Source organism: Neolamprologus brichardi, chromosome 1 (genome assembly GCF_056152115.1).
Source record: "Neolamprologus brichardi isolate AB-2024 chromosome 1, ASM5615211v1, whole genome shotgun sequence".
NCBI lineage: Eukaryota > Metazoa > Chordata > Actinopteri > Cichliformes > Cichlidae > Neolamprologus > Neolamprologus brichardi.
The window spans coordinates 37,731,500-37,756,504 of NC_142104.1; the positions used below are offsets into that span (position 1 = coordinate 37,731,500).

The window sequence follows — 25,005 nt, forward strand, 5'->3', positions numbered from 1 at the left end:
GGAAGTGTCATCAGTGTCTTGCTGGAGCCCTCCCCTCACAGCCTCAGCCTCCTACAACTCTATTGCATCAACTGAACACACTTATGCCTAAAATTGTCCACCATGTTTCACCATGCTTAAAATGCCAAATTTTAGACCTTTCATGTCACCTGTGATCAGAAGTTCAGATGTATATCAATTCACTATGTTCAGTTTAAACACTGGTTTAAACTGAACATAGTTAGAGTGTCAAGTTGATGGTGTTTTACCCTTCAGCTGTACTAAAAGACACTCAAGGGGGTTAGCAAGTATCCAAATATTGTTGTATGATCAAACAACACTACCAACACACAAAGTTTAATGTTAGTGACTTACGAAATCAAACACTTATCAAATTAAGTACAAGAACAAGACAAGAACGTTCTGCAATTTTAACTAATTACTTATTTACATACTACTCAGTTAAATTTTTCTTCTTACTCTTTCTTCATAATGTACTCCATTGTGGAATGCTACTTGTATAGTGCTTTTCTGAGCACTCAAAATACTTGTATTGCTTTTTATGTCTCATTACAAAAGACTTTCATTCTATGCCTTTAAGTGCTTTGTCTCATACACACAAACAACTAAAGGAGCAACTTAGTGTTTAGTATCTTTCCCAAGGTATTTCTACATGCAGACCGGAGGACCCAGGAGTTGAGTCACCGATTAGCACTTAACAGCAGTGAAAAGAAACAGCTGTACATTAAAACAAGTACTATCAACAGTAAAAAAAATCTTCTGTGTGTAGTGTACTAGAAGTCTAACCATTATCATAACATTTTTGAAAGTGGTTTTGATTTAATGTGTTGTTTTAGCTACTGTACTGCCTCACAACATGAAATGGAACCTTTTTAAAAATACAAGAATCTCAGCCTGACCACATTTCCATAAAGGATACGAATGATGCTTCAGGAGTGTCCTCCTTTTTGACTTTCTTCTCTTTGTCTTTTCTGAAAATGTTCTGGCAATTTCAAACAGCTTCTTTCTTGTTGCTGAAGGTGAAAAAACAACTTCCTGCTCCATTAATCAAACGACAAAATGACTATAAATACCAATCGATCAATCAAGGCTTCATTCGCCACGTGCAGGTTGCCCTGCAGTGAAATAGGACCCCCCCCCCCCCCCCCCCCCCACACACACACACAACACAGACATCACATGGGGATACAGGTCGGAGATCGGTAGCGTTACAGAAAAACACTGAAGTATACACTACAATGGGAAAGTACAAGAGGAAAAATAGAGACCTCTGCTCATGCTGGGCTCCTGGGAGGACAGCATGAGAACAGGAAACAAAAAAACTCCTCTGCACAAAAAAGCACATAAATGTCCACAGCACAACATTATGGAACACGTAACAAGCCACGGGGTCGGGTGGGGGGTGAGGAGTAATCCGAAGCAAACACAGCAGCCATCCTGCTAGGTAGGTATTGTGAAACAATAATACTACTGTAAATCAGCAGACTTACATTTGCCCATGTGTTTGAGTTTGTCTCTGAACGCATCATCTGAGATGGCCTCCATGGAAGCTCCAGAGTACTGGTCTCCTGCACACATACACAGAAGCACTACCACACAGTACACTTATGCATCTGAAGATCAAATATATCAAACGTAAATATGCACAGTGTGATATATTGAGTGCAAATGATTGATGCAGCTAACACAGTGAATGCACAAACACATAAACCAGTACTCTGTACAATTTAGACAGAGCTCAAAGTAGCTTAGCAGAGAAATCTTGATGAGTGATATCTACCTGTGGAATTCTCCAAGCTAGTTGAATGATTGGACTTTGATTTCTTTGACTCATACTTCAAGCGATCTAAAAAGAGAGCAGATGTTATGACCACTAATGTGTGTTGCCCAGATGTGACGAGCTCTAGCATGAAAGTAATATGACCCAAATTTAAATTCTTAATCTCAGTTTCTGCAGGGAAAGGCAAACTGTTAGAGCTCTGGCACATTGTAGAGTAAATGCAGCAACTTCTTGTGCAAATCTTTCACAATAAACGTACAGAGATATATCCCACTACTTATAGTGAACTATCACTAAGAAGTTGACTTTTCATGAATGCGAGCCACCCCAAAATAGGTTTTGTTTTGTTTAATGAACACAGATTTCTTGTTTTGCGGTGACTGCCAAGCATATGCAGATGTGTTTGAGAGTTCTTCTTTTTCAGATTTTGGTTCCAGCATTCTCTAGACTTGGTAGCTTTAGCTTTTTTGTTAATACTGTGTTGTATGAGAGCAAACGTTTAAATTTTATTACTTTAACCAAAGTAATAAAAAAAAACCAAGCATAATACTTAAGCATAAAAGCAGACCTTGGCAATAACAAAGCAAAATAAAACAAGAAAAAATAAACAGTTTTCTGCACTGTGCAGTTTTCTTTAAACAGTTATGTTTACATTCAGTGGTCCTCAGCAAAACACAATGTGTGCTTTCACAAAATCCTGCAGTCAGTAATTTTCTGTTATATAATAGAAAAAGAATGGTAATCTACGAATAAATATACATAGATTATTCTGCACGCCAGCAAATACATGTAATCTCCCTAGTGTGTTACGGGTCTACACCGGGGTCTCCTCCTGGTAGGACATTCACAGTCGGGACACCTTACCCAGGAGTCTGTGGAGGAGTGGATGTGGAGGAGTAGCTGCTCTACTCTGAGCTCCCTACCCTGTTGCTAAAGGGATAAGCCATCCACCTTTCAGAGAAAGCTAATTTCCTCCATGCTCTAATACAAAAAGATAAGGCCTAGATTCACAGATTTATTACATTTCTCAAAAACAATGTGCTATCTGGTGGCAGATGGTTGCATAACATTTATGACAATAATTTACAGGCATTGGGCATCAATTAAAATTTTAACAATTAGATTAGACAACTAGTCTGGTACCGACTAGCCATGATTAGTCAGCAAGTCAACTACTCGCCCACGTCACTATTTAGTATTAGACAAAGGTAACTGGATTGACTACAAAATGTGAACTTAAATTATGTTTTTATTCATTAAGGGGAAAAAAACTACCTTGCCCTGTGTGAAAAAGTAATTTAAATGATAAATTAACTGTCATTAACCACCTTTTTGGAAAGTTGAGTTCAATTTCGCTAGGCCTAACTTACCAAGAACCTGTCTGACAAAGTGAAATAGGCTATGCAGGCAACACAGCACATAATATAATCTAAAGAAACTTAAGAATAGATGAGAAAAAAACATAAGTGATATCTACTAGTCTGGGAAGGGTTGCAAATCTTTACCAAGCATTGGCACTCCAGCAAAACACAGTGAGAGCCATTACCCACAAATGGATATAACCTGGAACAGTGGTGAACCTTCCTAGTAGTGGAAGGTCTACCAATGCTATTCCAAAAGAGCATCAACGGTTCATCCAGGAGGTCACAAAAAAAAGAAAAGAAAAGAAAATACACTAAAGGAATTCAATCCTTACTTTCACTGAACTTAACTAAGTTGACTGCTCATAATTCAGCACTAAGAAAGAGACCAGGTAAAAACTCTGTCCATGTAAGAGTTCCAAGGCAAAATCCACTGCTGACCAAAAAGAACGCAAAAAGCCTCTTTCCCACCATCACCTACTTAGCTGGACTTGACTTTCTGTTCTTAGGGTTTTCCATTACGTAGGTAGTATCTAGCTTCCAGTCGAGCAAGACATTGCTAGCTCTTGCCGGTGAGTTGTTTTTATCTTCTATTTTAGGCATATTTGTGTTTTGTCAGCCTCCTGTGATTCCTTCCCCACTCAATCGTGGGTTTAACTCTAGAAAAATCGTCAATGATTACGTTTTTAGTGGATTAAGTCCATCAATAAACAGTTACTTCACACGTCTGTCTCGTTAAACCATCACACTGGAAGTCCAGTGAAGAGGTGCAAACGTTTACCATCAGTTTAGCAGCAGCTATACCATCACCTCAACGTCTTGTTTTGTTGTTTGTGTCACATACAACAAAGAACTTTCATTCTGCCTTGGTCCAACAAACCCATCCACATTCAGGTGGATCATCCAAAACCAAGTAGAGCAAAGTACAGTCAAGTCAAGCCGAGTAGGTGCTAGTGGAAAAGAGGCAAAAGGCTTATCTCAGAATTGGCAAAAAATTTACGTAACGATTTTGGGAAAAAATTCTGTGGCTAACAAGACAAACATTGAACTTTATGGAAGATTACATCCGATTACATCTGGCGTAAAACTAACACTGCACTTAATGAAATAAATAAGTCATATTAGCAATATGACATGGTTGTGGTAGTGTGATGGGCTAGATCACAGGTGTCAAACTCCAGGCCTCGAGGGCCGGTGTCCTGCAGGTTTTATGTGTGTCCTTGATCCAACACAGCTGATTTAAATGGCTAAATGACCTCCCCAACATGTCTTGAAGTTCTCCAGAAGCCTGGTAATGAACTGATCATTTGATTCAGGTGTGTTGACCCAGGGTGAGATCTGAAACCTGTAGGACACCGGCCCTCGAGGCCTGGAGTTCAACACCCCTGGGCTAGATGCACAACACTGTAAAAGGACTTGACAGCTCTTCAGTATTAACAGTATCTTATTAAGTATTTTTTAAATTCCAATACATCAGGTAAGATATAAGACGAGGCAGTGCAACTCACAGGCTCATGTTGACATTAATGGCAGAATTTTTCTGTGTATACTGTGAGCAGGAATACCTTTTTCTAAGGCAATGAGAAACTCGTGGTTGCGTTGTAGCTCTCTCATAAACTCTTCGTTCTGCAGGAACAGCGCGATACGCTCATCTTCCAGATACTGTTTCAGTTTCTTGTCTTGCTCTGTAGCTGCTGTTGTTAAACCAGGACCCCCAGTGGTTCCAGCAGCAGACCCAGAACCAGACTGCACTGTCCACTGACCTAATGAAGAAACTGACGAGGAGGACGGTGACAGCTGAGACAGACTGTTCTGAGAGCTCTGCTGAGAAAAAAAAAAGGATTAATGTATGTATCAATCTAGTACTCAGGATTACTATTATTTTGTCTAAACCAGTGGCACCAATGCCAAAAATGCAAAAAAGACCAAAACAAAACAAAAAAACCCTTTATGAAATCCCTGTGACTGTTCGTCATTACATCATAGAACCATGTAAAAAAGTAATCAAAATAATAACTGAAGCAGAAAAGTGCATGAAAAACAAATTTTGTACCAGCACTGGCCACAAATGTCCATCCATCCATTCATTTGCTTCCGCTTATCCTTTTCAGGGTTGCGGGGGGCGCTGGAGCCTATCCCAGCTGTCATAGGGCGAGAGGCGGGGTACACCCCGGACAGGTCGCCAGTCTGTCGCAGGGCCAACACACAGGGACAGACGACCATTCGCACTCACATTCACTCCCGCATTCACACCTACGGGCAATTTAGATTTCTCAATTAACCTATCCCCACAAAGTGCATGTCTTTGGACGGTGGGAGGAAGCCGGAGTACCCAGAGGGAACCCACGCAAACATGAGGAGAACATGCAAACTCCACACAGAAAGACCCTGTTACAAATGTATTGTAGAATAAACTAAGAGGTAGATGTGAAGAAAAATTGATGGAAAAAATGTTGTGCCTGTGTGTTAAATGCAGGTCTATAAATCAAGTGAGGATGAGGCGGTAAAAGACAATGGGGAGGATAAATACTAAATAAACAACACACTAATTCACGTAAAAAACAGAGCAGCTGTTTGGGGGGGGGGGTCTAATTTTTAATCAGGGTACACAGATGTGAACAAAACTGTTGATCATTTTCCACTAAAGAAAAAAAAAGTTCAGTGGTCACAGAAAAAAATGAAATAAAATTATAATTTTATTATTATTATTTTAAATTCTAAAAGTGTGAATTTGAGTGTGAATGGTCGTCTGTCTCTCCGTGTTAGCTGTGCGATAGCCTGGGACAAGCTTCATAGTCACAAGAATTTCAGAAAGTTTACTCTGACTTTGAGACCAAAGTCACTGAGATTCAAACTTGTTCAATACTATCAATTTTTGAAAGTTCTCGTCACACACTTGACACACCAATGGTGTCAATTTGAAGCTCTTACATCACTTTGTTCTCAAGTTATTTCATTTACAAACTTGAGTGTCCACACTGCCCCGTGGGGTGACGATAATACCCCAGCAGCCTTTAACAGTCGAGGGGTAGAAATGAAGCAAAGAAAAAAAAAACATTGAACCTACAGCGAAAAACAGAGGAGGCATGGACATGTTCTGGGGATGCTTTGCTGCATGTGACACAGGGTGCCTTGAATCTATGCAGTGTACAATTAAATCTCCAGACTATCAAGCCATTCTGGAATGAAATGTCATGCCCAGTGTCAGCAAGCTTTATCTCGCAGGTCATAGTCCCTCCTGCACTTTCCTGCTCGGTCAGATTTTAGTTACTCCTCAGCCTCCTTGAGTAATAACGATACTTGTAATAAACATAGCCCATTTACAACTTCAGAGGCCAGGATTACTAAAGTGGAGTTCCAGCTCTGCACTCTTGAAAAATCTGTAGCTAGTTTGGTGCTGCTCTATAAAAAGGCTTCCATAAAGCTAGAACATCCCACTATTCAGCACTGATTGAAGAAAATAAGAACAACCCCAGGTTTCTCTTCAGCACTGTAGCCAGGCTGACAAAAAGTCAGAGCTCTGTTGAGCCAACCATTTGTTTAATGTTGCCTAGTAATGACTTCATGAACTTCTTCACAAAATAAATTTTAACCATTAAGAGAAAAAAATTATTCATAATCTCACAGACTTAACATTGTGTACCACAAATATTTATTTAGACTGTTTTTCTCCAATTTATTCAGTAATTACTTCCTCAAAAGCCATCACTTGACCTAGCTGCCTTTCCTTTTATCTGAACATTTTTTTGAAAGACTTATTGTAAACTCTATTGTAAACTGATCATCTGCAGAGAAATCGTTTATTTGAAGAGTTTCAGTCAGGTTTCAGAGCTCATCAAAGTACAGAAACAGCTTTAGTGAAGGTTACAAGTGATGCTCTTATGGCCTCTGACAGTGGACTCATCTCTGTGCTTGTCGTGCTAGACCTCAGTGTAGCCAGAAGCATTTGATACTGTTGACCATGATATTTTATTACAGCGATTAGAACATGCTGTAGGTATTACAGGTACTGCGCTGCAATGGTTTGAATCATTTACCTAACAGACTCCAATTTGTTCATTTAAATGGAGAGTCCTCTTGACACACAGGGTTCAGTGCTAGGACCAATTCTGTTTATATTATACATGCTTCCCTTAGGTATAGCAATGTATGCATACATTCTCACTGCTATGCAGATAACACCCAACTTTATCTATCCGTGAAGCCAGATAGCCAGATAGTTAAACTGTGGGAATGTCATACAGATGTAAAGACATCTCTTCCGCTTATCCTTTTCAGGGTCGCTGGGAAAGCTGCGCCTGGACCCTATCGCAGATGTCTTAGGGTGAGAGGCAAAGTATACCGTGGACAGGTTGCCAGTCTGTTGCAGAGCTAACACATATACAACCATTCACACTTACACCTGCATTCACATCTCTGGGCAATTTAGAGTTTCCAATTAACGAATTAGTGGGAGTGGCCTCCGGATTACCTAGAGAGAACCCACACAAACACATGCAAAATTCACACAAAAAGACCACGGCCTGATTGTGGAATTCAACTCAGGACCTTCTTGCTATGAGGCAACAGTGCTAACCACTGTGCCACTTCTAATTGGTCCTGCTTCTAAATTTAGATAAAGCTAAAGTTATTGTACTTTGGCCCTAAAAATCTTAGAAATCTGGCATCTAGCTAGAAGCTTACTCTGGATGGCATTACCTTGGCCTCCAGTAACACTTTGAGGAATTGCGGAGGATATATTGTTCAATGCACACATTAAACAAATATGTAAGACTGCTTTCTTCTATTTGCACAATGTCTCAAAAAATGAGACATATCCTGTCTGAGAGTAACAAAGAAAAACTAGTTCATGCATTTATTACCTCTAGGATGGACTATTGTAACTCGTTATTACTGTGAAAGGTGTTCCCTGTTATTGCCCTCCTAGCTGATAGTAAAATTTAAGGATGAGTTGACGGTTTCAGAAAACCCCCTATCAGGACTGCCAGTTTAACACCTTGAAAGGTGTAATTAGCACTTCTAAACTAGAGGATCCATCCAAAACGTTGAGATGGTGCGATTCTGACTTTGTACTGAACAAAAGTGATGACAGATTTAAAAATTGGACCCTCAGGTGCCTCACATGCTGTAAATCATTTCTCCACAAGGAGTCATTCAAGAGTTTTAAAGATTTAAAATTAGTACGGTTTAGAATAAGTTGACTTTTACAAATTCCTACAAGTCAGACATTACTTCAACCAAAATTTTTTTTAAAAATACCCTGAGTGGTTATAATGTGGGATTTTTGGTGGCTTTCCTGTCATTAATGAAACCAGCACATTGTTTTAAAGTGATTTCCAGACTTTATAATGGAAGTTGTCTCAACAAGGAAATATGGACTATATTAAGGAAGAAGTGCGAGGCTGAACTGAGGCTCCAGCAGAAACCTGGGAAACCGTATGGCAGCTTCATTGGACTTTCACAAATACATGGTGAGAGTTCTATTGGAAGAACACTGAGATTTTTCTTCACACCCATTCAGAAAAGACATCTGGGCAGTGGAGATGTCAACTGGAGACGTTGTGGGACTAGAGGAGGCCCTCATGGTCATATTTTCTGGGAATCATTAGAGGTTACTGGAAAGAAATCCAAATTAACATAGAGAATGTTTTTGGTGTTAAGATTCCTTTTAAATGCACTACTATGGATATGGGTGATGTACTACAAAATTTATTGCCATTACAAGAAAATGGCTGAAAGTTTAAGCACCTACCATTGAAGAAAGGGTTGCTATTGTGCAAGAAATTTACATAATTGAAAAGATCGCAATTTTGGGTCATAACATACATTTATAGAATCTGGTCAAAATGGTCTCCACCCACACACCCTCCTTATAACTATTGTTTGTACCAGGGTAACTACTTTTCAAGTAAGCCACTACAGTTTTCACTGTTTCCGTTTGGCTTGGTTTTTTTTTTTAATGTTTGTGATGCTTTTAAAGTTGTCTTTGCATCAACAAAAGAAATAAAAAGAATATCACAAAAAACAAAGTGAAAAACAAACTTTTCTGTGATGAAAATGTGACAACGAAACCTGCAGTTTCAGAATCTGTGAGAGGTTGGATTTCAGTACCCGACAGCATGTCGGGTGAACGATCAGCGATTTGTGTTTACATCGTTTTGTGGATTTACCTGCTCTTTAATTGTTTGCTGTTTGGTGGTTGTTTAAATGGTATTGTACGCTTTTAGCTGAGATTCTGACATTTTTGTGGATACCAAACGTCTATATTTAAATAACATATCTGGGGATACATCCGTTGCTGGAAATTTCTTCCTGTTAAAATTGAGTTTTTCCTTCCCACTGTCGCCAAAGTGCTTGCTCACAGGGGGGTCATATGATTCTTTGGTTTTTCTCTGTATGTATTATTGTAGGGTCTACTTTACAATATAAAGTGCATTGAGGGAAGTGTTGTTGTGATTTGGCGCTGTATAAATAAAATTGAATTTCATTGAATTACACAAAGATGTTCTCCTCCTTGCCCCCAGTAATATAATTAACATAATTAACTTAGCCAAACATTTCTGATGTGGCTGTCAGAACACAATCTTCTGTCAGTGAAGGCTGACACTCTACCTCCTTCAGTTCAGTTCAGTTCTTTTTTATTTCAAACATATACATTCACCAACGTTTCATAAAATCATTCCATGCAGTTGTTTGAATAGGAGTAGGCAGAAGTATATACTTATTTAGCCCCCTCAGGTTTACATCCTCATCATCTAAATTTGAACAACAAAAACGTATACAACGCCTTCAACTTAGAACATAACATCACAAAAAAAATATTTTCTCATGTTCAACTAAACTATATTTCGATTTGCTAATTTGCAGAAGAAAATAAACATCAGTTTGACTGCTGTCTTGGGTTAATTGCATTTTCTTCATTCTTATACTTATTTAAAATTTCTTTTTTGAGTTTTATTTTAAACTGGTTTATATCACTACTGACCTTTATTTCTTCTTCTAACTCATTCCAGAATTTAACTCCCACTATTGAAATAGACATCCTTTTCAATGTTGTTCTTACTCTCTGTAATTTTAAATTCCACTTCCCTCTAAAATTATACCTCCCTTCTCTTTCTAAGAACCATTTACTTATTTCGATTGGGAGCATCCCTTTCTTTGCCTTATATATTATTTGCACTGTTTTAAACTTCACCAGATCCTGGAATTTTATAGCTTGCGTCCTAATAAAGAGTGCGTTTGTGTGACAACGTTCTTGACTTGGATATGTTATCAAGGTGTTTTCTTAACCAACAAATGCAATTCTTCTTTTTAAGCATGTCCCAGATTGTTAATTCAGCCACTCCGTAAGGCTTTTCTCTGTCTCTGATAGGTTTATTTCGTTTTTGTTTGTTTAACTACATACATATTACAGTATCACAAAGCAAGCAAACAAAAAAAAACCAAACAAGGCCAACATAAGAAAAAGACATTAATGGTATTAACAGTATTTAACAGTAAGAAAAAAAAAAGGAGCCATCTCGTGAACACTTGGGGAAAAAACAATCCCATTTTTACCTTAATGTTGTCTAACTGCTGTGGAAGAATCCGTAGAAAATCATCAGGGAGATTTCCGAGCAATGGAGGGTTCCAGTTACGGTAGCTTCTGACCTGCTGGTGAGCTGAAGGAGGCTGGGCTTTAGATCTAGGAGAGTCCACGGAGTAACAGGACAGATTAGTAAATCTACCAGTTGCATTTTCAAGTTGTCTCTATCTGAAACTATTATTAATTATTTAAATCCTTTATATGGTGCTCTCACAATAATAACTACGGAGTGCTAGAGACAAGAAACATCTATTTTTCCCCATATATCTCAACAGGAAAATGATGTTATGAATGAGAAAATGCCTGGTGAGTGTTTGCAAATGTGGCCTAGACACAATCTATAATACTGTCAAACAATTAAAACAGGCTAATTCGATTTTAAGACATGCCAACTCTTTGCTTGGTTTAGGTCTTTAAAGCATTGTCAGTGTTTGCATATAACATACAATCTTATGCTGCTTTTTGTTCAAGTCACAAAAGGTGCTGGGCTGTATGGTATTGTCTGTCGTCACCCCATAACTATTTACATATCTCTGCATCATTGTACTGCAGTAAATAATCTTTGGATGAATTATCATAGCTGCTGATACAGATGTTAAAGGAGCAGCACAGGATCGGACCCACACTGGCATTTGCATGGTGCTTTTATAGTTTTACTATTGAACTACTTGTCTAATCGACAATTAGCCTAACATGTGTCTGTTTGGACTGTGAGAGGAAGTCAGAAAAACCAGACCAAACTCCACACAGAAAGGCCCCAGCCCAGCAGGACATTCACCTCACAACAAAAAGGTTCTACGAATTCCCTGTGACACTGTCCTTCACATATAGTGGTAACTGGGGAAACACCTATGCTGATTTTCTTTTCTTTTCTTTTTTTTTAAATGGCCACTTAAAGCAATGCATAAAGTCAATAATAGTTACAAAGTTTCACATTGCAGTAACTTTTCTTGGCGGCACAAAGCGTCAGAGAAAACTTCTTCATCAATTGCATGGACCAGGGTCTACACGAAAAGGAAGATACTTTTACCCCACTAAAGACCCTCCTCAGGGGATACACTCTCTGAAAGGAAAGGACTCTTATGGGGGATGGCACTGCTTTTGTGTCAGTTTGCGTAGTTATTCTGCTACCCAGATTGACGTACATAGGCATGTGCAGTCCTCCAAAAAATAAATAAATAAAAAAAAATTTAAAAATTAAAAGAATGCATCTCCTTATGTGGACGGTATGTGTTGGTCAACTGCTGGTTGTCTGAAATGTAGGCCTGGAAGAAAAAATAAGGTATCAAAAGGAAACAACAATAAGGGGAAAAACAAAACATCAAAAGATCAAAAACACAAAAGGAAAACCACACAACAGCTGTGCTGGGCCGTTTGTGTTTACACACTGCAAATTCAGGGGTTGGTTCCTTCAAAGGACTCAGCCTACGTAGACCATGTCCTTTGTCCTTGAACAAAGCCTTTGTACTTTACAACCCTCCACAGTTTGCTGAAGGACAAAAGCACAACTAAGGTCACCAGTATAATCTCTGGTTGGTTGCTTCACTCGCCACCACATGATCATCACAAAGTCACTCCGGTATGCCCGCTGTTAAGGCACAGGAAGGGACTGCAGCATTCTCCTGAATGATAGGTGGCACCACTCAGACAACACTGTGAAATAGTTGCTGAGACAGGAAGGGGAAGTCAAACCTGGAAGACTTTGCCCTTGGGGAAGGACAAAAAAAAACAAACAAAAAACCCCTACTCGGCCACAGTGTGTGCTCAACCGACCAGCGTGCCAAACGTCAAAATCGGTGTATGACAGCCACGACAAGAGGCATGCAGCGAGCATAAAAACACTGTAAAGGCCCCGCTTTGGATGAACACAACTACAACTGTGGCCACGTTTTGGTAGACGTACAATGTTTATTTGTTTCTTTGCCACTTATTTAGATCATTTTTTACGTTTCTATTATACAGTCAATAAAAATTAGAAGGATTTCATTGGTTTTAAAACATTTTATTAGCAAATAACATGACCATATATACATATATGGAAGCTGTTTGTTCTTAATCTAAAACACCTCGAATACACAGCGCAGAGGCATCGTTTGCTCTAAATATGTGAAATTGTGAAAATAGCAACACTGAAGTGACTGCAACGACTGAAACACCCACCCAGACAATTAAATGCTTTAATACTTAAGATATTTTGAGATATTTTAGGGACCCATGTCCACTCTGAAAAATGTGTCTGCATTGTGATATTACAGTGAAACTGACCATTAACCTGGGAAAATGTTATCACTTCACTTTTTTGTTATAACTAGAATCTGAATTCTTGAAATATGGACTCATGTTGATGAGTCACTGTGACCTTGACTTTTGACCTAGAAAAAAAGACAATTTATCTTTGAGTCCAAGAGACATTTGAGCCAAATTTGAAGAAATGTTCTTGATATATTTTATTTACAAAAGCAATGCCCGAGGCTTCAGCAGGTTACAGAGATATTTTATTTAAAAAATTAACAGAACAATTATGTAAAACATAGCACCTAAGTCTTTGTTACTTACCGTGGAGATAGTGTTGGTGGGGCTTCTAGGTATTTTCTATCATAAATGTGCATGTCATATGTTGGTGGAGAGTAAACTGGAGGTGCCTCCTCATCTGAGCTGTCAGGCTCCAGAGTTCGCTCCAATATCTAGAAAACACAAGTTTTGTTTGATTAGGTGCTTTGATTGATTTAAGCTGCCTTAAGCTAGATTTCCATTTTTTCCAGCTAAATAAACTTCAAGTTACTGCAAAAGTTCTTGATCTTGAACTGAGTAGCTATGCTCTTTTCAGTAAAAAGACTGACCAGCATCGTTTTATTGTTATACTTGTCATGGTGCCTTCATGCATATGACCACATCCTAGACAAGAACATCTGATTCGATACAACAACTTGTCAAAAAAATGGACATTTCTGCAGTTCCAGTCTTTAGCTGTAAGCCAATTATAGAACAGATTCTCTTTAAAAATAAATAAATAAAACAAATACAATTTTGTATCAACAGAACTTCTAAAAATCACATGAATACATGTGATTGAGAAATCTCATCACATGTATTCATTCTTTTTTCAGAGCCATCTTGAAATTTTCAGCGACTGCTTTTACAGGAATCCTGTTAGATAGCAACCTGGTTTTTAAACTTCCCATACGTTGATTTTTGTAACCTTTAATCCCTTCACATGGAACTTAAACACTTGAACTTTAAACCTGGTTATTACTTTATTCCTAGATGCATTTTACCATCTGTTGCCTTGCCATTATCATGTGATTTGAGCCACTATGCTCTGTACCATCAAAGAAAGTTCAAACATCATAATATTGTGCTTTTGCATTATATACATTGCATGCACATGTTTCTCAAAACGTCACATTTCTTGCTCACGTTTCTGAATGCAAGACATGTGCAAATCCAAACATGAACACTGTAAAAGCCTGGTCATCACCAGAACCCTAATGTGCATTTAAATGCAGGGGATGCTTTGGTTTACAGTGCCAGCACTGACAGCCAGTCAAGCTCAGCAGGTATTGGTGTTTGTACCCTTGGACCCTTTCCACTGACCTCTGGTGGGATGCTGTCATCCGAGTCTGAGCTGTCATCTGAGCCTTGTCCGTCAATGCTCATTTGCAGCAGCTGGTCGATGGTAGCATCCACAGCTCCATTGTTAGATCGCAGCACACACTCTATCACCTCATAGTCCATAGAGGGGAACATGGTCTTGAAGTCCTCCATGGCCTGGTTGAACTCCAGGCGTCTGACCTGTCGGCTTGGCCTGCTATTGTTAAGCTGCCCCTGTCCACTGCCACCCCCACCTCCATTTCCGCTGCTTCTGGAGCCTCCATTGCTGCTACTGCGTTTAAACAAGCTAGTCATCCTCACGCCCTGGCTACCTCAGGCGCTGCCAACCTACTGACAGGGTGGCTCTTCTGTTACCAGCACAAGCACTTTGGCCCCTTTGGTTTTACTTGCTTTTACTACTTCCTCGGTCAGTCTCTCATTCTAACACAAATTGCATTTTGATTGGAGTTTAGAAAAACAAGAATTTTCCCAACCTAGTTAAATTCTTCAAAATAAAGTTCTATTCATTATTGGACTGCATTACACATGATTAAGTGTATAATAGAATGTCTAGGAACTTAGACAAATAGTGACAAAAACTAAATGTTCAAAATCCTCAAGACTCAAAATCCATGAAGTAAAAGGCCGAACTACATGACAGCCGCCACCTGCAGAGAGAGCAGACAGGATCATCTTAGAAAGAGGTGGTAATAAGTATTTGACAGTTTTTAATAAATTTAAAGTTAGCTCAATCAGTTAGAAGGAAATAAAGCTGTATTGTATTACTAATGTCCATATGCTGCATCTCAGGAAATATCCAGCATCCCTGGGGACCCCTCCGGGTTGTAAGGTGATTTTGTAAGGGTGTTAACAAAGTTACTACTCCTAGGTTCTCGTACATAATGCATTTTTAAAAAGCAGCTGTGAGACAGTAAATTGCCTATGTAAGAAAATTAAATATAAAAATGTATTTGCTAACATAATATTTAGACAACATAGACTTGTGTCTCTTGCTCATTATCAGGAATTCTGGAGAGCACGCATACAGAAGCTGCAGTTTCACCAGGGGGAGATTAAATATTTACAGCCAGCAAGTCACTACTGACCAAGGAAGGCGTGAAGTACATTTCAGGCTCCTTCTATGTCAGGTAGCTAGGTGGCTGATATTTGTTTACATTTAAATGTATGAGTAATATCTCTTTAATCATTTGTTTTCACATTGGCTTGAAATAAAATATCACCACGGCTTGTACTGTAGCGTACTGCAACTTCTGTATGTGGGTCCATTTCACACTTAAGAGAGGCAAAATGTGACATCCACAAGTTGGACCGGTGTTACATGCTTTGCATTGATACTGGGTTGGAAGTTCAGCACCTGGGCACGTGTAGCTGGTGCACAGTTATAGAAATTCTCTGGACAAGTCCGCTTGGTCACAAAGAACAGATGGGAAACTGGTACGAAGCCCCACCTTTACTTTCTTATTATGAAATTTATGTCACTTAAAACCAGGCAGCAGACTTGTGGACATGGAAAGCATAATCGAGGCTTAAGTTGGATGAAGTAACAAAAAATGTCCCTGGGTAGACGAGTGATGACTGGAGCTTACATCAATGGGCATGTAGATAAAGGGAACAAAGGTGATGAGGTGTTGGCTAGGTATGATGTTAACATGAGGAAGGACATATGGAAGTGGATTTTGCAGGGGAGAAAATGAAATGGCAAAGGTAAACATGTACTTGAAGAACTGGGAGGAACAGACGGTGACTGGTAAGAGTGGAATAACAAAATGGTTCTAACCTTTTCTTGTTTACAGTGGTGATAGTATGATACTCCATGGACTATGATGTTCACAGGTGTCATTGTGATCTGCAGCGAGCAAGGAGCAGCTACAAGAGAGCCTGGAGAGGTGGAGGTATGAAATGGAGAGAAGAGGAATGAAAGTCAGTAGGAGCAAAACCGAATACATGAGTATAAATAAAGCTGGTTTTATGGGGTAGTGGAGTTTACTGGGAAAAGGAGAACTGAGGAGAAAAAAAGAACTTCAAAGATCAAAAAACAGCTTGAAAAGCACAAACGAGGGCTGCAGTGGACACGTTTCATTATTTCTAACACTCTGTTTCACTTCACTTTTTTTTGGATGTTACATATTTGCTCTTCTCCGAGGCTGCCTGACAGACTAACAACACGAGCAAAAGTGGCCTGCATATCTTCCATCTGACAGCAGAGCTCCCTGCAGGCAGAGGGGCCCGGACTGAAGCTGACAATGAACACACCACTTCTGCTCGACCATAAAACCAGCTTCAGACGGAGACGGGTGAAAAGGTCAACATCCAAGGAGTAGAGGTAGTGAAGGTAGATACCTGGGATAAACCATGGAAAAAGAACCAGAAGTGCATCAGAAATATAAAAAGAGAGTGCAGGCATCATGGAATGAGTGGAGATTAGCAGTGTCAGGGTGACTTGTGACAGAAGGATGGCAGCAGTTCACAAGATAGTAGTGAGACCTGTATATGATTATGATTCAGAAATGCTGCAACTAGCTGTATAAAGGCAGCCTGGCTGGCAGCAGCCATCCTATTTTAAATTGAAATGAACAGGGGTGAATCCAAAGGGGAGCATGGTGTGTACTAGACCAGATTTATTTCAATGTTTTCATGATATTTTAAGATTGAAGGTGAAATAATATAAAATACTGTCTCATTTAAATTGTGTTCATATTTTTTCACATGCCAATAAAATTAATATGGGCCAGTGAGTCACTGACCTGAGGGATTTTAGGTTGGACAGTGAATTATTGTTAACATTAATTAACGTCTGCACCATCATAACATCTTGTTTTCAGCAGCACAAAAACTTTGCGTCACAGGGCAAACTTCAGAATGCTGATATGCTTGCACAGTTTAACACACAGAAACACGTGTAAAAAACGTATAAAGCCTTCCAAGAAGACAGAGTAGAGATACATTTTTAAGCCTTAGTTTAAATTGCACATTCATCCTATTTTATTTTATTTGACTTCACTTAAGAGTATTTATTTTGAAGAATTTAATCAAAACATGTATAAAACATGTTTTGAGTTATTTCACACTTTTTTGTTTACTACATATTTCCATATCTGTTCATTCATAGTTTTGATGCCTTCAGGGGATGGAGCGAACAATACTAGAGGTCAACTTCAAGCCAACTGCACAAGTCAACATCAAGTGTGGGATCTACCAAGGAGATAACCTCCCCCCCCTGCTGTTCTGCATAGGCCTGAATCCCTCAGTGAGATCACTGCAAGACTGGCTACGGATACCGACTACAGAATGGAGCAATCGTCAGCCACCTCCTCTACATATCTGTCATCAAGCTGTATGAAAGAAGTGAACGAGAAATCGAGCTCTGAGCAGAAGATTGTTAGAGGCTGGGGTCTACCACAGCAGGCAAGATCCCAGGTGCAGGCTGTGTAAAGATGCTCCCGAGACAATCCAGCTCATAACAGCAGGGTGTCAGATGCTAGCAGGCAGAGCGTACGTGGGATGCTGCCAAGCGGCCAGCATAGTGAACAGGAACATCTGCGCAGAGTATAACCTAGAAGTCCTGAGGTCAAAATGGGACACGCCTCCTAGGGTGGTTGAGAATGACGAGCTAAGATCCTGTGGGACTTCAGATACAGACAGACAAACTGATGATGGCTAACCAACCTGGACATAGGAGTGGTAGACAAGTAGAGGAAGATGGCCGTAGTGATTGTTATACTGAGTTACAGCAACATAAGGAAAAAGGAACACGAGAAGCTCAAGAAGTACCAAGGCCTCAGAGAAGAACCGAAGAAGATATGGAGGGTGAAGGCAACAGTGATCCCTGTGGTCATCAGAACACCCGGTGCAGTGACCCCAAGTGATCTTGTGTGGGGGTCCTTATAGAAGGAGTTGGAATCTGGAAGCGTATTTTCACGCTGAAAAGAATGGAGCAATATTTCAAACCTTTTAAAGAAAACCAGCCCATCAGGACAAAACAAACACACAACCTGCACCAAATGAAGGTACGTCTGAAAGAAAAGGAAAGGCTTACAAGTACAACAGCAAGTGAAAAAACGACTTTCCATGGCTGATTTATGATGCTAAGGCACAGCTTTGATTTTGTCACTACTGCTCAGAAGCAGCTAAAAAGGAGAAAATCAAGCAATTCTTATGTCGTGTCAAACAAGATATTTAAAAGACACAATGTTAAAAAAAAACCCACCACATTTCATGCTTGCACTACAACTTTTTGCTCTGTGCTACAAAACTGGCAACCTTGTTACCACCAGTACTATGAGCTAACAATGTTAATCTACAGCCCTGTCCTGTGCAGACAGTTATTTGAACTGTGCAGATATTAATGTAGCAACCAGTCATCCAGTAATTCAAATAACTGTATTATAAAAAATCCTTGACACAAATTATTTGCTTCGATTGATACATCACTCTGTAACTTTTGTGACTAAAAACAGACCTGGAATACAACCATATGTAGGAGTAGCATGTGAATAAAAAGTTTCACAATATTAAGCCCACGCAGTTTTTCCAACAGACTGACAGAACAGCAGCAGCGACGATGACTCTAGCATAGTTTAACATGGAGCCAGAGTCTGTTTACACCACGAAGAGCTGAGAGGTGGAACTCTGACGTGAAGAAAAGCTAACTTTGTAGCTGTATTCACCACCATTTGTTTTACACAGCAAAAATCTAAAGTAAAGCCACGTAAGTGGGATATCTTTAAAATATGCAGATGGACGGTTAAACCGTGTATCAGACTAAGTTAATTACGCCGCTTGCTGAAGGCTGACGGCAGAAGTCCCACTTTCCATCTCAGTGACCTGCGACACCTGCAATAAATGGGCGAGTTTAGAGACCATATTTTGTGAGTTTAGAGACCATATTTATTTCAAGGCTTTTGTGAAGTTATTTTACAGATTTAAAGTGAAATAATATAAAATATTATCTCACAACAACTTTTTCCCCCAAAAAACTCTGAGCCAGTGACCTGGGGCTGTTAGTTTGGACAGTGAATTATTATTAACATCTACACCATCATAATGTCTGTTCAGCAGCAAAAACATTATACATCAATGCACAGGGCAAACTTCAGAATGCTGATATGCTTGCTTTTCTTCATTGCAGCCACCACACACACTCTTTTAAGGCTTACAGACACACAAACTCTCATATTCACATACACACTTAAATACGCAGAAACACATGCACAAAACACATACATATGAAAACACACTTAATCTATCTCATCTAGCAGATGCAACACAAAATTATTTTTGCAACATATTAATGTTAGAAAGCCTTCCAAGAAGACATCCATCCACTTTCTTCCGCTTATCCTTGTCATGGTGGCAGAGGCAGGAGGCAGGGTACAGGTCTGTGTGCCCAGTCTAACACATAGTTACTCAGGACCTTCTTGCTGTGAGGCAAATGTGCTAATCACCGTGCTGTACAGGCAATTTTATTTTATTCCTTATTTTTTGTTGCATGTATATATTATTTTATTTTATTTTATATTACCATGCTTGAGATTATTTATTTATTTTTGCATTTACGAAAATGTTTTCTTTAAAAAAAACCCAACTATTTTAAAACAACAAAATACTATATTAGTTGTTTTAAGAGATGTTGTTGTGCAGTTAAATTATTAAAACATTGCCATTTCTAACAGCTCATTTTGGAGTACCTGTGTTTTTTCTTTGTGTCCTCTAATGTGTGCATTTCTCCTGCTTTGTATATATTCCTCTTGTTTTGTTATTTATTCTTACTGTCCTACCATTTATATTTTTATCCATGCATAGTTTGAACGGAGCACCTACAATTTCGTTATGCATGTGCAATGACAAGAAAAGGCTATTCTATTCTATTTTTAATATTCATTATTGTTCATTAATAGCGCAAAAATTATTTTTATCCAATTACTCGATTAATTGATGGAGTAATCCAAAGAATAGCCGATTACTAAAAATAAAAAATTGACAGTTGCAGCCCTAGCAGAAATTACAGATATTTTGATAGTACAACAGCAGATGCGTTCATAAAGGCTGACGGATGTTCGCGGTAATAACGGATGAACCCTATGCTCCATCAGCAACTGCGCTGAGACTCCTATATTTTGAACTGATAAATCCAGTTCAATGCAGCCTAAATGTGGAGTTCATGCACATTCAAACGGGGTCAGACCAATGAAACCGTGGACTGTCACATGTTAAAACCTCAGAAGTTTAGAATGTAGCACAGCTTTTAAACAGGGGTCTGATATCGCTGCTGCTGCACCGTAGCAGGGTTTATATGTGCTCTAAACAGACTAGGTCGCTGCTAACTAGCTAACGGTCCAACTCTCAATGTATATTTTGCTCGCAATATTAAGTCTTTATCCTAACGCAATTTAAGTGAAAAACGGCGGGGGTGGGGTTACTTTAGGTAACACTGGGTAACATTCTAAGCTCCCTTTAATTAAACTAGGGTTAGCACCGATATGTTAGCTGTATTGGCTAACTAATCACTACCAGGTACATAGGGTCCTCCGAGCAGGGAATCGTCATTCCGAGGCCTCGGTAAGTAATTCGCAGTCGCATCATCAAACCTAAATTAAGACACTTTCAAAATGTTTCATCGGATTTCAGATGCTAAAAGAACACGTAGTACATTTCCCTCGCAAGAAATCATACTGTTCAAAACAACATTTTAAGAAATCGCCAAGCTGCTGTTTACAAAGATAAGCGGTAAAGTAAGCAAGCATACACAACAATCCGACAGTTAAAGCTATGTCTTTTAAACTTGTCCTTCGACATGGGGTAAAAAAAACATAAGAGCAATGTTTGGAAAACTCACAGAGACCCCGATGTCCGGTTAAACAGACAGTATCCACACAAAGCTCCACGCGATAGAGGAAGAACAGCTGACCAGCAGGACAGCAGCTTTTAACATTAGAACGGGAATACAGTAGCTACACACTTACCAGCAGAAATGACGTTAAAATTCAGCTGGCTACCGGATGTATGACGTTAGCCATGAAATACGCTGATCTTCAAACTAAAAGACATACCCATACCTGTGCAATATTATTTGTTAAAACATTTAAGAAATAATATATCAATTACTTTAAGTGTTAACAGGGAAGGTAATTCACAAAAAACAAACAAACCATATTTTCACCAACTTCAGTTTCTTCCATGTTGTGTTTAGTAGTGCTTAGTGCCGACATGGGACAGTTTTCCAGTTTCGTTGTACTAAGTATGACTGTGCAGTGACAACAAAGAGTTATCTTATTTGTGGAGTGTAACTCTGGTGTAGATTGAATTTTTTTTTTCCTGTCCCGTTTGGCTCTTTTGCCATCAGAATTATTGTCTAAAGGCGAAGAAAGATGCCCAACGGATTTACTTTACCAAATGGTCCATTTGATTCACCTTTTATTGTTTATTTTATTTTCACTTGCTGAATACGGGACAGACTTGACTGGGGGAAAGAAGGGGAGAAAGAAAGAGGGAAAGAAAAACAGCTGAGAAGAGGGACGGGGGAGAAGGGCAAAAAACAACTAAATAAGCAGACAAAAAAAACAAAACATATATCGATCACCTGGATCACCTGTTGAGAAAGAAAAAAGAAAACAAGCAGAAGAAAACGAGAGTAATAGAATAAACAACATCACAATGATATATGGGAATATGACAGTAAATACTAAATATTAAACATTATTGTGCAGCACGTAAGATCAATAGCGCACAGTGTGCTTTGAGGTAGGAGCCAAAAAGGGTGTAGTTTGTGTGTGTGATCACCCGTGTGTACACCTGTGAGCATGGACGCGCTTGTTTTTTAAAAGGTTCCTTCATGTAATGATCTGCTAGAGGGTGTGGGGGCCACTGCCCCGTCCTTCAGGGCAGGAAGCAGGTATGGAGGAGATCAAAACTCCAGACATCCAGAGGCCCCCAGAACACAAGAGACCAAGGAAGACCAACAGAGGGGCAGCCGCGCCACTATCCCAGAAAGAGCTGAGGAGAGTCCCAGATGAGGGGTCATTCAGCAACTGCGGAGCAGAAGCCAGTGGGGGTTGCAGTGACGTGCCCGTGAGCTTGAAAATTTCTTTCATCATGAAGTCTTTCGATGTCTTACATGATGAAAAATGTATATTTGAGATACTGCAAGACCGAAACAGATAAATTTGAGCTGAAGTAGCTTATGGAACAGAAAGAAATGTGGAAAGACTGGAAAAGCGTCAATTTAAATCAAGATTTTCAGATGCGACCAATCTTGTGTTTGAAGAGCAAAACATCATAGTTTCAAATCAAATCAAATCAAATCACTTTTATTGTCACATCACATGTGCAGGTACACTGGTACAGTACATGTGATGTGAAATTCTTGTGTGCGAGCTTCACTAGCAACAGTTGTGCAAAAATACAATAACATAAAACAAGCAAAATATAAGAATGGCTAAATCTGAGACTAATAAATGTATGTACAATTTCTGTCTCCCAGCCTGGCGTTCATAACTTACCTGAAACCACATCATGAACTGGTATGCAAAATAACAATAAACATCGTGAATTTGTTTTGCAAGTTTAAAGTTTCAAGCGGGTTTTTTTGTTGTTGTTTTTTAACAAGATTGGCCAGAGACTCAAAGCTACTATTAACTGAATAATTAACACAGGCTTGGCTGTTGCTTGTCTGACTTGTGGGTATTAACATTTTGAGGAACAGACTGTATGACTTAATTTTGCTCACAATTGTACGTCAAAAGAATTCAGCAGTCACCTTTTGGGATCAAAATATCCATCCTCTGGTTTATTCAGTTTCAACTAGATGTTGGTGTCTAACATAAATATTTTTTTTAACTCTTTCGTCCTTTATCATAGTTTTAGCTCTATTTCTTAAAACGTTGGGCGAACTATTTTAGCTGATTATTCACAACCTTTTGTTTCAGATTCAAACTTTCAACCACATTGAGCTGTTACTCCTGTTGTTATATTTTTCACTATCCATAAGCTATCAATCACTTCACAAAACACAATTTCACAAAACACATCAGATCGTAAAGGAGTGGGAGGAATCATGTTGTATATGGACTGGATAATGTTAGGAACAAAAGTCAGGAAATTAAAGTGATCAATCTACAGAGGGCTGAATTCAAAGACATCTTGAAAATTGAAGTAAAAAAGAAAAAGAAAAAAAAGATCCAGCGTTGCCACAACTTAAAATGTTGCACAGTAGTTTGTATGGACCCCACATGCTTGTATGTATGCATGCCTGAGCCTAATCCTCATGAGATGATACTTAAATTTAGGGACTGTAACACATGGTGTCTTGGGGGATCCCCTCCCACATGTGGACCAGGGCATCATTGAGCTCCTTGAGTCTGAGGTGCAACCTGGCAGCGTCAGATAGATACAGTCCTGATCAAAAGTTTAAGACCACTTGAAAAATGGCAAAAAATCATATTTTGCATGGTTGGATCTTAACAAGGTCCAAGAAGAAATGAGAGTGAGAAAAACATTTTATTAAGCACGCAATTTATCATAAACAACGCTTAAACTGATTTCCTGTTTTACAGCTGATCAAAAGTTTAGGACCACACCTCCAAAAAAAACCCATAAACCCCCCAAAACAGCAATCAGAGTTCAAAACATGAACTCAGTAATGAGTAGCTCCACCGTTATTGTTGATCAGATCTATAATTGCAGCATGCTTGATGCAAGCGTTTCCATGAGGTGAATGGGAACATTTCTCCAGGTGGCGAAGACGGCTGCAAGAAGGGCATCTACTGTCTGGAACTGTTGTCCATTTTTGTAAACTTCCCTTGCCTTCCGTCCCCAAAGGTTCTCAACTGGATTTAGATCAGGGGAACACGCAGGATGGTCCAAAAGAGTGATGGTATTCTCCTGGAAGAAGTCCCTTGTCCTGCGGGCATTGTGTACTATAGCGTTGTCCTGTTGAAAAACCCAGTCGTTACCACACAGATGAGAGCCCTCAGTCATGAGGGATGTTCTCTTCATAGCTAGCGGCCGTTTGATGCCCCTGCACCTCCTGAAGCTCCACTGTTCCACTGAAGAAAAAGCAACCCAGACCATTATGGCGCCCCCTCCACTGTGTGTGTAGAAAACATCTTTGGTGGGATTTGCTTGTAATGCCAGTAACCTTGGAAACCATCAGGACCATAAAGGTTACATTTTCCTCAACAGAGAATAAAACTTTCTTCCACCTTTCATGTCTCATGTTTGGTGCAAAGTCCAAACGGTCAGTTCTGTGGCGTTCAAGGAGACAAAGCCTTTGAAGACGTTTTATGTTTTTGAAGCCATTCGGTCTCAGATGCTGTCTGATGGCTATGGGGCTGCAGTCGGCACCAGTCAAGGCCTTAATTTGGGTTGAGGATCAGCCAGTGTCTTGACACAGCAAACTGGATCCTCCATCTCAGTGCTGGTGAAATTTTGGTGTCTTCCACTTGACCTTTTTATTCCATAACCCTCAGGATCATTTAAGAAATTCCAAATTACTTTCTTGATGCATGCTCAATCATCCAGGTAAGTAAATCTCCAAAAGTGGATTCTGTTCATCTGGATGTAGTTTCTTCAGTCTTCAGTGACTGAAGAAGTCACTTGGATGAGTGACAAAACGTTTCTCCCACTGAAAACACTACGTCCAGATGAACAGAATCAACTTTTGTCCCACC

General features: G+C 39.4%; 1 protein-coding gene across 3 annotated transcripts in view; it reads right to left on the bottom strand.

Moving 5' to 3' along the window:
• cuedc1b (CUE domain containing 1b) overlaps positions 1–21,297 on the bottom strand; it is a 33,216-nt gene extending 11,919 nt beyond the window's left edge. The window contains exons 1-8 of one of the 3 annotated variants that reach the window (XM_087841673.1): positions 21,174–21,297; positions 14,321–14,985; positions 13,283–13,410; positions 10,699–10,825; positions 4,707–4,962; positions 1,781–1,846; positions 1,491–1,568; positions 920–1,013 (exon numbers count right to left, since the gene is read on the bottom strand). In XM_087841673.1, coding sequence (XP_087697799.1) covers positions 920–1,013; positions 1,491–1,568; positions 1,781–1,846; positions 4,707–4,962; positions 10,699–10,825; positions 13,283–13,410; positions 14,321–14,632 — 1,061 coding nt within the window. In that variant the 5' untranslated portion in view covers positions 14,633–14,985; positions 21,174–21,297. Of the gene's footprint in view, positions 1–919; positions 1,014–1,490; positions 1,569–1,780; positions 1,847–4,706; positions 4,966–10,698; positions 10,826–13,282; positions 13,411–14,320; positions 14,986–16,115; positions 17,300–21,173 lie in introns of those variants that run through there. The other 2 variants (XM_006799294.3, XM_087841670.1) reach the window with 2 other exon arrangements.
• Between the last annotated feature and the right edge of the window lie 3,708 nt (positions 21,298–25,005).